This window comes from Prionailurus viverrinus, chromosome B1 (genome assembly GCF_022837055.1).
Source record: "Prionailurus viverrinus isolate Anna chromosome B1, UM_Priviv_1.0, whole genome shotgun sequence".
In the NCBI taxonomy this organism is placed as follows: domain Eukaryota; kingdom Metazoa; phylum Chordata; class Mammalia; order Carnivora; family Felidae; genus Prionailurus; species Prionailurus viverrinus.
Window position 1 is genome coordinate 79,396,494 of NC_062564.1, and position 13,429 is coordinate 79,409,922.

General features: G+C 39.0%; 1 protein-coding gene across 1 annotated transcript in view; it reads left to right on the plus strand.

Annotated features, from left to right (window-relative positions):
* NR3C2 (nuclear receptor subfamily 3 group C member 2) overlaps positions 1–13,429 on the plus strand; it is a 348,656-nt gene that overhangs the window by 274,236 nt on the left and 60,991 nt on the right. Inside the window, exons 5-6 of the mRNA XM_047857017.1 lie at positions 3,562–3,909; positions 5,631–5,775. Coding sequence (XP_047712973.1) covers positions 3,562–3,909; positions 5,631–5,775 — 493 coding nt within the window. The remainder of the gene's footprint in view (positions 1–3,561; positions 3,910–5,630; positions 5,776–13,429) is intronic.

The window sequence follows — 13,429 nt, forward strand, 5'->3', positions numbered from 1 at the left end:
CCCCCAATTTATGTTCACTGATGCTTTGGATAATGGAAACATGCTTATTAAGGATCTTTGGCAAAAGATTTTCCTGTGTAATTAGCAAACATCTTAATTATACACTTGGATTTGAAGCTGTGGCTAATCTTAAAGTATAAAAATAATGCAAATTAGATAAAGAAAGAAGGATTAGAAGGGAAACCATATAGCATAACTCCATTAATAGAGTATAATAATTTATTAAAGTTTCTCAAAATGTGAATTTGAAATAAATTCAGCATTTATTAAGTACCCATAAGCATAATGGAAAGGATGTTTTAGGAATGTGTAAGACACTATTACCAACTTTTAGGAACTTTCATTTTAGAATGTAACACGTATTAGAAGAGCAGCATAAACTTTCCAAACACTTTAGAAAGGCTACTTCGAGTAATATAAGTATAACTAATTATGTATCTTCCCGTGCTTTTAGAAAAGATATTGGATGGATACACATGGCTGCAAAATCTACACACTGAAGATATTTATTACCTTGAGCTGTTTAAATAAATATAGATTATTACTCAGTTCCAAGTGTGTCCCACATATATTCCCAAAATCATAGGCTAAAGTTAAGTGTAACTGAAATACCAAACATAATGTTGATGATCTCTTCAATAGGTTATGCTACAAGCCATAGCCTTGTGGATAAGTGCTAGAGAAAATGTTCATGATATTTTATAGCATTGACCTTAAGTCAGCCATGAGAATAAACACAGCAGTATAGACCTAAGGCCAAAAAGAAATATGATTTTTACAATTAATTTGCAAGCAAATATCACTTTTAATAAAATTTGAAACTATAACCCTTGGCTGTTGCTAGTCAATCAAATTACAGTTATCATCAGATGTAGTCTTATAAAGAAGGAGGACATTTTAATGAACTGGAATATTTTTACTATTTGAAGAATTATGGAAAGAATGGAAGTAACACTGAAATATTACTTCAGGTGTCAGCAGTAACTTTCAACATGTTTTTATTTTTCTTATCCATTTAGCCCTCTGTGACATAGGAGAGGGGAGCCTTATCGTCTCCATTTCTCCTTGAGGCTTAGAGAAAAGTTTATGTGACCCAGGCAGTTCCCAAGTATCTAATTCCCCAAATAATCGGTATGCTATCGATGAGGCACTTTGCTGATTTTTTTTCTTGGTTGGTGGCTCACTCATTTGTTTGTCAGAAGCATCTTAGTTACATACCGTAAGTTTAACACTACTGTGCAGTACCTGTCGACAGCTTCCCATTAGCACATGTGAATATGATACATTTGCTTTTCATTAAAACAATTCCAAACATCAGATTTTTTTCTGCCAGAAATATTTTATTGATGGAGGTAGTCTGTAAAGAAATGAAACGATTCGAAATGACTGCTTTAAAATAGTTTTGCTAATTTTAAAACTCCTTAAAATATAGGAATTCTATCTTTTAAGCCCAGTTCCAGTATTTAATAGATGTGTGGCAGGTAGATCTATTGTTGGCCAGTGGCTTGTCGTTCATCTAAATTGGTAAGTGTTTCTGTGATGAATGTGGTAAAGATTAATGGCCATGATTGTAATCATGAACGGTTATTTCTAAAATCAAGCTAATTAGTGTGGCATATTTCTACTCTACATTAAACGTGTATGCTAGAAGTCCCTCACGTGTTTGAACTAAGTAGAGTTTTGAAATTCTTCAGTGAAATTGAAAACCTTACAGGGGTGCCTTACAGGATGGCTCAGTCGATTGAGCATCATACTTTGGCTCAGGTCATGATCTCACAGTTTGTGGGTTTGAGCCCTGCATCAGGCTCTGTGTTGAAAGCATGGAGCCTGGAGCCCGCTTTGGATTATGTGTCTCCCTCTCTCTCTCTCTGCCCCTGCCCCTCTCGCACTCTGTCTCTCTCTCAAAAATAATAAACAAAAATAAAATAAAGAAAACCTTACAATTGCCAATAAGTTATTACTGTAGCTCTAAGCTCAATTTGGCATTTCTAAGCTTTCTTTTCTTTTTATCCTTTAAGTCATACATCAAGGGGCACCTGGGTAGCTCAGTCGGTTAAGCATCCGACTTCGGCTCAGGTCATGATCTCACGGTCTGTGAGTTCGAGTCCCACGTCAGGCTCTGTGCTGACAGCTCAGAGCCTGGAGCCTGCTGCAGATTCTGTGTCTCCCTCTCTCTCTGCCCCTCCCCTGCCCCTCCCCTGTCTCTCTTTGTCTCGAAAAACAAACAAACAAACAAACAGTTATCTGTCTACCCATTGACCCCACACACCTGCCATCCAAAACCCAACCTCCCATCTACCTTCCAGTCTCCCTTACATCTCCCCATTCTTTCATTTCTCATCTATTTTAAGTGCCCTTGAGAAAAATGAGAAAGAAAAGCAGTTTCTGTTAAAATTAATACTTACTGATCCTTTGGTTTTAATTAAAATGACCACATTATATTTATTGTCCAAAATATGGCACTTGTAAGAATAAACAGGGCATTATTGGTAATCATTCCGGGAAAACCAACATAAACCAGGACTGTTCTGGGTAAATCAGAACATAATGTCACTCGTACATAATAAGTTCTCCTAAGAATCTGAAGTGGGATTCTAATATCGTAGTATGATATTTTTTAGTTAGATTATATGATATGTGAATTGTTGATTTGTATTCAAAATATAGAGTGGGTCAGATTTTTAAATATTGTATATGTGTGCATTGGTGTAACTTAAACATGGTTTTTTGCAGCATTAATTCCTATACATGTAGTTAGCTTAGTAGTTAGCTCTCCAATTTGAAATCACCTAGATATTTAATTTATTCCATCTTGTTGCCTTGCTTTGGGGTTGATTGCTCTCCCATTAATTCAGTGGAAATCTATAAATCACTTTCTCCAGGTATACCATTCACCAGCGTGCCACGGGGGCTCTAAACGAGGAGGAACACCCAGTCTTTGTGTTTCAGTGGTTCACAGTGTAACTGGGGATTAGGGCTAGCAGAATTTATGCCAAATAACCGCATAAGCCAGCGATGACACATGGACCAGAACAGGAAGAGTAAAGTGGTAGAGAAGTACAGGAACTAGTAAAGGGGCCAGCAAAGCTAATTAGAGGGAGCAGAGACTGCATTAGAATAAGACCCATTCTAGCACTTGTTGGCAACCTGGTGGAGAATAGGCAGGAGTTATTGGTTTATCTAAGATTTAATGGAGACGTATGTAACTTATTAGCATATGAAGTAATTTTACCTTCCTCTGAACGCTCATCTCTATCATGTGTTTGCTGTGTGATCTTAGACCTACCTATTTCTTAACCCTTCTGGCCTGTTTCCTCATTATAAAATAAGAAACTTAATGGTGCCTACTCATAAAATCGTTAAATTGGTTAATTAATATAAAACATTTAGGACTGTGCCCGATATTAGAAAATCACTGAGAAGGCTCTATTTGTTACTGTGACAAGACATCTTTAAAAGAAAAGTAGTCAACTAAGTCAATGTTTAATTGTAACTTACCTCATGTAAGGTATCCCAATCCTAATTTAAATTTGCCCTTATTATTTACAATTTCTTTTACAGCTCGAAAGTCAAAGAAGTTGGGCAAGTTAAAAGGTATTCACGAGGAGCAGTCACAGCAGCAGCCCCCACCCCCTCCCCCACCCCCCCAGAGCCCCGAGGAGGGGACAACGTACATAGCTCCTGCAAAAGAGCCCTCGGTCAACTCAGCGCTGGTTCCTCAGCTGTCCACAATCTCACGAGCGCTCACGCCTACCCCTGTTGCGATCCTTGAAAACATCGAGCCTGAGATCGTGTATGCAGGCTACGACAGCTCAAAACCAGACACAGCCGAAAACCTACTCTCCACTCTAAACCGCTTAGCAGGCAAACAGATGATCCAAGTCGTGAAGTGGGCAAAGGTACTTCCAGGTAGGCATGCGTCTCCTTTCAAGGTCTGCATCCTGAAGAAGAGAAGTCAGGGCAACACATTTCACCATCTCCCCAAGAGTGCAGTTGGAGTTAGCTTTCTGTCAGGTCCTCATACCAAATTTTGTAATCGCTACCAAACTAATGAAGTGTGTAGGGAAAATCTGTCAATGTGCTCATTTCTCCTGAGCTGTTAGGGCTAAGGGTTCTGTTGTTAATCTACGTTTCTTATGCTGGTGATTGAAATAGGACATTTCCACCTCGAAATATCGATAAGGTGAAATACATTCTGTTTGTGAAAACGCAAGTTGAGCCCATTATTAGGAGCTCATAACCAGGGCTAATCTGAGCATAGACCAGTAAACCATGACCTATCAAGTAAGTTGTAGGAGATCCTGAAAGACTGTTCTTTCTGAAAATATCATCTTGCCTCCAGCACCCTTTAAATTGTCCTTGAAATTCCTACTGTAGTCACTTTTTATGCTATAGAATTTTATTAATAAAGTCCTTCTTAATCTACAGAAACATCACTTAGAATTGTTATCACATTGTCCCAGTTCGTTAATCAAAGCAGTTTCTTGGGGCACCTGGGGGGCTCTTTCTGTTGAGCATTTGACTGGATTTTGGCTCAGGTCATGATCTCACGGTCATGACATTAAACCCTGTGTCAGACTCCGCACTGGGCATGGATCCTGGTTAAGATTCTCTCTCTCCCTCTCTCTCTGCCCCTCTTTTCCACTCGCACTCTCTCTGTCTCAATAATAATAATAATAATAATAATGTAATTTATAAGCAATTTCTTGGATTACCTATGGTCAGCCAAGAGGCATAAGAAAAAAGATTGGGGAAAGCTCTGATGATTGGGTCTATGAAGAGGAACATGCCCTGGTGAAACTCTGCAAACAGAAGAATACCATGATGTCCCTGGGAATACAGGGGGTGAGAAAAGGAACAAAAGATGGGCTGATGTAAGCCCAGAAATGAAGACTGTGAGAGAGAGGAGGACAGATGCCAAAGACACTCTACTTTATACTTTGTTGAAGTCCAGTATTCTCCCAGACAAGGGGAAACAAGGAATAGTACTTTTTCAACCACTGCAAATTCACAAAAGTTAACTGTAGATATGTAGGAGTTGACAGTTATTAAAATAGTCTTTATTTGAATGTTAATGTGAATAGGATGAAGCAAGTTTTACAAGCTAACACAAATTCTTTCAGTCTAACCAAAGGTTTTAGACCATTACCCACAGTGAAGCTGTCTGAACTCCCTCGTTTTGTTTGTTCTGGCAGTTCACCCTCATTGAAAGTTTAGGGTGCATTTAAAATGAAATGTTGGAGAGTCTGGGTGGCTCAGTAGGTGAAGCGTCCAACTCTTGATTTCGGCTCAGGTCATGATCTCACGGTTCATGAGATTGAGCCCAAGTGGGGCTCTGCACTGACAGGGAGGAACCTACTTGTGATTCTGTCTCTCTCTGCCCCTCCCCTTCTCACACACACATGCATGCATGCGTGCGCGCTCTCTCTCTCTCTCTCTCTCTCAATAAATAAACTTAAAATAAGATGTTAAACAGGGCCATGCCCATGGTGGGTGCTCCTTAAATGGCTATTGAATTGATCTGAGTCTGTTAGAGAAAGGTGACTATTTGGGGTTGCCTTAAGAAGTGTCTTCCTGGAATGTACTTAAATGCTAAGTGTATTTCTGTGATTAATTGTTCTGTTCTTCAGGATTCAAAAACTTGCCTCTTGAGGACCAAATTACCCTAATCCAGTATTCTTGGATGTGTCTATCATCATTTGCCTTGAGCTGGAGATCGTACAAACATACAAACAGCCAATTTCTCTATTTTGCGCCAGACCTAGTCTTTAATGAGTAAGTACCTATTAATTAGCCTTCATAAAATAACCTGCAGAGTTATTTGTTATGCTTTTTTTATGATTTCTAAACATAAATCATATGTATATTTGTGAAAGAATCCACTGACACTAGCATTTTTAAGAGTAGAAAATCTATCATTTAAGAATTTAAAAATTACTTTTTGCAAAATTATGTACATGTCTGCGTATATATAAATCAGTTTATATAGATCTCATATAATATGTGGGAATTGTCCCAAAAGAAAGATGATCCAGTTGGCTCTAAAAACTTGACTGGTACAAAGCCACAATTAATAGAAAACAGTCTCTTTTGGTATCTACTCCAGTTGAGAAGACTATCTAATTTCTAGGAAATGTGAATGTATGAAGTGTCAATTTTTACATGCATTCATACAGTGGTTCTTTTGTTAACAGTATACAGCTGCTCAATGTGTTTTCATGACAATCATAATTATCCTTCTTTGCAATCATGAAAGAAGCCGAAATGTTGTTCTGTAGTGAAACGTTTTTAGTTTTATGACGCATTTTAAAAGATCAAAAGAACTGTAAGAGATATTTCTTTGGCCATGAATTCCTTCCTATGTTACGTTTACATTTCAACGCCGTTCTCATTCCACGTTAGCACATTTCGCATATGTTTGTTTCCAGCAGTGCTTCTTTGTAATTGTTGGGTCAAGAACAACAATTATATACCTAAAATTTATACCTAAAATAAAAAGGAACATTTGAATTACGATAGTAACCACATCGCTATTCTAACAGATGGCTCTGTCTAGAGATAGGAAAATAGGGGGTTCTGGTAAGGAAGGAAGTGCATAAGACATAGGTTAGTGATAAGAGCAATGCAAAAGATTGATAGTGGACACTTAGTGCCGAGACACCTAAATGGTACCAGAGCAGTTTACCTAGGAAGTCCAGTTCACTCAAGTATGGCATGTCACCAAGACCATTTCATCCCAGTATAAATTGGGAACATCCACTGTTGGTTCCCAAGGTGACCCTCCTTTTGGTGATTAGTCAGAAAGAATACTTCTACTGCACATAATTTTTCACCAAATCACCAGAATCACCTTTTGGTGATTAGTCAGAAAGAATACTTCTACTGCACATAATTTTTCACCAAAAGAGTGAAGCAAGGCTAAACAACCAACATGCACATTTTCATTTACTTGTGTTCCTCATTAATCAGCCGATATTATTATATAGCAAGGCTTTTTTTTTAATATGGTCTATAAACTAAAAGAAAAACACATTAAGGGAGGTCATTGCTTTAAATTTTTTTTTACTGTCTATTTATTTTTGAGAAAGAGAGAGAGACAGAGTGTGAGTGAGGAGGGGTGGAGAGAGGGGGAGACACAGAATCCAAAGCAGGCTTCAGGCTCTGAGCTGTCAGCACAGAGCTTGACATGGGACTTGAACTCATAAACCATGAGATCATGACCTGAGCCGAAGTCAGGGGCTTAACCAACTGAGCCACCCAGGCATCCCAGAAGGTCCTTGCTTTAAATGGAAGTGTGGGTAAACAAGAATTGCTACTCGGGCCATCCAGCATGTCTCCATTTGACTTTAACAGGAGTTTTAAATGATCCGTTCAGTCCTATTTAGCACATCTATTAGAAGTTTTTCTCATAAAATACATATAACTTAAAATTTTTCCATTTTAATCATTTTTAAGTATATAGTTCAGTGGCGTTAATTACATTCACAGGGTTGTGCGACCATCGCCACTGTCCGTCTCCAGGACTTTCATCATCCCAGACAGAAACTTTCAACCCATTAAACAGTAACTCCACAGTCTTCCCTCCCCCAAACACCTCATAACCTCTAGCCTATGAATTTGCCTCTTCTAGGTGTTCCCTGTAAGTAGGGTCATACAGTATGTATCCTTTTGTGTCTAGCTTATTTCCCTTAAGACTCATGTTAGCAGGGGTCACTCTTATTGTAGCATGTACCAGAATTTCATTTTATGGCTGACTATTATTCCATTATATATAGAATCAGTCCTCATTGTTTGTAGATTCTGTATTTGTGAACTGACCTTCTGACTACATTTCTTTGTAACCCCAAAGTCCATACTCAGAGCACTCCCATAGTCCTTCGTAGATGTGCCCAGAGCAGCAATAAATTAGAGTTGCCCAGTGTGTACATTTCAGCTGAGACTCTCTGCCTTTTTGTTTCAGCCCTCTTACTGTGAACAAGTGGCCTTTTCATGGTCTACTTAGTACCATGTGGGGTTTTTTTGCATTTTTGTGCTGTTTTTTGGTGATTTCATTATTTAAAATGATCTCTAAGCATAGTGCTAAAGTGCTATCTAGTGTTCCTAAAGCAAGATGGCTATGATGTGCCTTAGGGAAAAAAAATATAGGTCTTAGATAAGCTTCTTTCAGGCATGAGTTATAGTGCTGTTGGCTGTAAGTTCAGTGTTATGAATCCTATGTATATATATGTGTATATATGTGTGCGTATATATATGTGTATATATGTGTGCATATATATAATTATATATATATATATATATATATATATATATATATATATATATATTAAGGTGTGCTTAAACAGAAATGCACATAAAACAGGATTATATATAAATTGGTTGATAAAGGTGACCAGTGGCTCTCGAGAACCTATTACCCTTAGGAGGAGCAGTTCAGTAGTCACTCACTCAGTATTTGCTGCAACTTTATAGAATATAACTACCTTATTTATTTTTACCAAATAGAGAACATTGACCACATTTTATTTATCCATTCATCTGTTGATGGACACATGGGTTGTTTATACCTTTGGCTATTGTGAATATTGCTACTATAAACATTTGTATATAAGTATCTGTTTGAGTCCCTGCTTTCATTTCTTTTGGGTATATACCTAGGAGTGGAATCTCTGGAGCATATTGTAATTCTATGTTAAACTTTTGAGGAGGTGCACCCAGGTGGCTCCGTCAGTTGGGCGGCTGACTCTTGATCTCACCTTAGGTCATGATCTCATGGTTTGTGAGACAGAATCCCTCACTGGGTTCTACGCTGATGGTGGGGAACCTGCTTGGGATTATCTCTCTCCTCTTTCTCTGCCCCTCCCCCACCAGCTCTCTCTCTGTCACAAAATAAATAAATAAACATTAAAAAGTAAAAAAAAAAAAAACCTTTTGAGGAAACACCATACTGTTTTCCACAGCGGTTGTAGTGTTTATATTCCCACCAGCAATGTAACAAGAGTTCCAATTTCACCACATCCTTGCTAACACTTATTTTCTGTTTTTGGGTTATTATTTTTTTTTAATAGCCATACTATTAGGTATAAAATGTTTTGGGGTGGGATTTTTTTTTTGAAATATATTGACATATAACATTGAGTAAAGGTAAGGTGTACCTGTTGATTTGATACATTTATATATTGTGATATGATTGCCCTTGTAGCCATCTTAGTACCTCTATCAAGGCACATAATTATTTTCTTTCTTTTGGTAGGGGTAATTAAGATCTAGTCCATTTGCAACATTGAGGATTATAATATAATATTTTATACAATCACTATACTGTACACTAAACCTGCAGAACTTAGTTATCTACTAGTTGCGGGTTTATACCCTTAAAACGGCATCTCTCCTATTCCCTCCCCCTCACCGCCCCCGTAACCACTATTGTACTCTCTGTTTTTACAAGTGAGCCTTTTTTAGATTACACATATAAGTGATATCATACGGCATTTGTCTTTCTCTGTCTGACTTATTTCTTAGTAGTTGTGAAGTTGTATCTCATTGTGGTTTTGCTTTGCATTTCCCTAATGACTAATGATGTTGGGCCTCGGTTCATAAGCTTATTGGCCATTTGTAGATCTTCTTTGGAGAAATGTCTATTCAAGTCCTCTTGGTCATTTTTAATTGGGTTGTTTGTCTTTTTGTTCTTGAGTTGTAGAAGCCTTTATGTTTTCTGGATATTAAACTCTTCTCAGAGATACAATTAGTATATTTTTCCCATTCTGTGGGTTGTCTTTTCACTCTTCATAGTACCCCTTTAAAATTAGAGTTTTTAATTTTAATGAAGTGCAATTTATCTTTGTTTTATTGCCTATGCGTATGGTGTATTCTGTTGATTTGTAATAGTGCACACATATCCAAGTGTACAGATTCTGAAAAAAGCACAGAATTGTAAGAATCCTTTTTAACAAATGAGATTTAGGGAAAGCAGCTTATATTTTAAATCTAAATTAATGTAATTAAAGCATTTGGTAAATAAATAAGAAACCCCAAATAGAAAAGGCCATATATGCTTTGTGTGCATTTGTTTGTTCTAAAAAAAAAAAAATCAAGACAAAATAGAAACACAAAGATTGTTTTCCAATGTTATAAACAGTTACATGTTATTATATAATTATTAGACTGAAAATTTTGTCCCTGTTCTCCAAACTTTGACCTCAGCCCCAACCTAGAGTTCTCTAGTTTTCTCTCAACTAAAGAGCAGGGGAGGCCTGTGTTTTTCAAAGTTGAGAAGGGGGAGGAGTGCCTCTCAGAAAACATTCGGAAATGACCTACAGCCTTTTGACCAGATCACGCCAACAAAAAGAGCTTGGTGAGTGACTCTGTCACAGAACCTGTGTTTTTTCGGGAGACTACTAGGGTTAGAAAGAATGGCCTGCAACTAAAGTCTGAATGCATACTCCTGCTTCATCCTGCATTCATTCAGGGAATACTTACTGTCGCCCATGTTCTGAGTGGTGGTTCTCAAATAGGGAAAATACATGTATATAGTCCTCGTCTCGTGGAACAGACAGTCTAATCAGGTAGACAGATATTGACCTGAGAATCCTCAAATTCCAATTCCAAGTATTGAAAGGGAAAGTACTTTAAGGGCAGTTAATGGGAGGTATTGATCTAGTCAGGAAAGCCTTCCCTGGGATTGATTAAAGTAGTGTGAACCAGGTGTAGGGAGTCCAGGAGGAGGGAAGCTGACCTAGACTGAGGGACCAGCATGTGCAAAGCCAGTGGCGGGAAGGAACTCAATTCAGAACAGTGTGAGGATGGGACATAGAGGGAAATGCAAGGATGTGAAAGGCAGAATCAACAGGAATCACTGGTGGTCACATTCAGGTAGAGAATGGAAGGGAGGAAGTAGTGGGTGTCAGGGATGACCTCCAGGCCTTCACCTTCAGTGCCAGGTAGGATTTGGTGTCATTCCCTGGGATACGGGAGCAAAGGTAGAGGACCAGACTTTGGAGGGGAAGAGGTAGGGAGTGTATGACGCCAGTTTTGAACATAAGATTGAATTGCCTTCCAATTATTCAAGAAGAGATATCAAATAAACAGTTATTATAGACATCTGAAGCCTAAAGAGAGGATCCAGCTGAAGATACAAATTTTGAATTCATTTTAGACGCAGTGGTTAAAGGAAGCAAGACAGGGAAGTGCTACACATCACAGATCCCAAGAAAAGTGAGGGCTTCAAGAGAGACAGTATGGCTACTAACGTTAAATGCCATGTGATCTGAGTGAACTGGAGAAGTGAACCATAAAATAGGAAGCACATGTCACTGGTCACCTGCCAACACTTTGCACATTCATGTCTGCTGAACGTGTCCCTATACTTTCCCTCAGCCAGTTCCTGTACTCCATACCCTTCCAGCAAGTGAAGTAAGGAACTGGCATTTTGTGTAAGGGAGTAATATACGCCATTCAGCTGAGGCTAGAATGCTGTGATGTGATCCCACCTTGCTCTCCCACTCACTGTTTTAGGCTACCTCTCACCTGCACTGGCAGCTCTTTTTCAGGTATCTGTATCCCCACTTTGTTTCACTGGTACCTCCTCAATGAAATCACAAACTTTGTCTTAATTGGTTTTTAATTTCCAGCACCTGGCATAGGCCTAGTGTCCAAGGCAAAGGAGGAACTCTATAAATATTTGCCGAATAAATGAATTATTGAACAGATGAACCAAACAATCTATTAATCAGTCTGGAAGACACTTTCTAAGTTATCATTGCTAATTATGAGGATGACATTTATGATAAAGAAGTATGATGGGGGTGCAGTTTTCATGAACAGAGGCTTTGCTGTTTAAAATGGTGAACAAAATTTTAACGGTTGATCCTTTGTGTTTGCCTTCGCCTGTGAAACAGATCTGAAAGTTACCAGAGATCTTATCTTCAGCTGTGTACTGGCTTTATTGGAGTTGGAAGAAAGGTGGGGAGCAAGGAATAATTAAGGAAAACATTCTTTCCAATATTTTTTTTATTAAACATTGGGGTGAAGATATGAGTTAATACTTTAAATTAGCATAGAACTTTTCTTATTATAAATGCAAAACTTTTCAAATATGTATTAAATGATTAATTATTCAATTGTACCTTGAAACAGCTTATCATATATTGCTACAGATAGCTGCAAGTATTCAAATTTCTTATCAATTCAGTACACATATTAAAACTCCCATTTAAGCCTGTAATGAAATTTCTTCCAATTTTTTTTTTTTAATTTCTGAAAGGCAGATTTAGTGTTACCACTATGTTTTAAGTCGTGGCCAGCATTTTAGAATTAAAAATATATTTAAAAGGATGCTTGCATTCCCTCAAGTGGTAGCCCAACAAGAAATGTTTTTTGAATGATCTTTGACTGTCTTTGTGGTTCTGAACCATTTGTGTACATATATATGTATGTATGTACGTATGTATGTATATATTTTTGGTTCAGAGACTGTTGGTAGGAGCAAGAGTTTAAGTCTGGGTACCACTTTCTGGACCCCTCCGAGTGAGTGCCCTGAGTGTGCCAGACAGATGCATTAGCCTCAGTTCCTTAGTGATGGAAGATGAACCCCCGCCACTCCCACACCCCGGCTGTGTGATGGCAGCACCAGGAGGGAAGTACAAACTCAGTTATCAGTCATTGTCTGTTTCATGGAGTGCTGCCTGTCCCTGCTGTATCCCCAGGGGGGACCACTGTGCTGCCATAGTCCAGTTGTCCTTAGTGAGGAGCCCTCCCCAGTGCTCTCAAGGACCCTCTGCACCTAAGGTCCTAAAGCTCTAATAGGCCTGGCTCATACCCCAGCCGTGTGTTCCAAGGCCGTGTCATTATTGTTGGGGTGTCTTCATGAAGGCAGGCACAGATGGAGTTAGAACATGGAATGCCCCACCCACACCTCCCAAGGCATCATGGTCAGTATTCCTGAGCCACTCGAGGTGGATTCTGTGCGGACCCTTGCTCCAGCTGAGAGCCAGTGATGGATGAGGGACAGGAGTTTTGGTGAGAGGAGCCAGGGAAGTGGGGTGAGCCTGGATAAGCTTCCCCTTTACTGGCTGCATTTGCTTTTCCTCCTCTCTCCCCAGTGGCTCTTCCTCCTCTGTTCCCTTTCTGCTGCTTTCAGACAGGATTTCTTACTTCCCCTGTGCTCACTGGGGCACTGTTCTGCGTAGTTTCCAGTATCTGACCTCCACCCTTTCCCTTTTCCTTCCACTCCCTCTCCCTTCCCTCCTCCTCCTTCTGCTCCCCCCTCCTTCCTTCCTCCCTCTCCGTCTCCTTCTCTTTCTGTGCCTGTCTTACACACACACACACACACACACACACACACACACACACATACACACACACAGGCACGCCTACCTCCTGTCTGAAAAACCAGCAGCCTTCTGAGATTTTCTCTATTTGGAAATCTCCATTT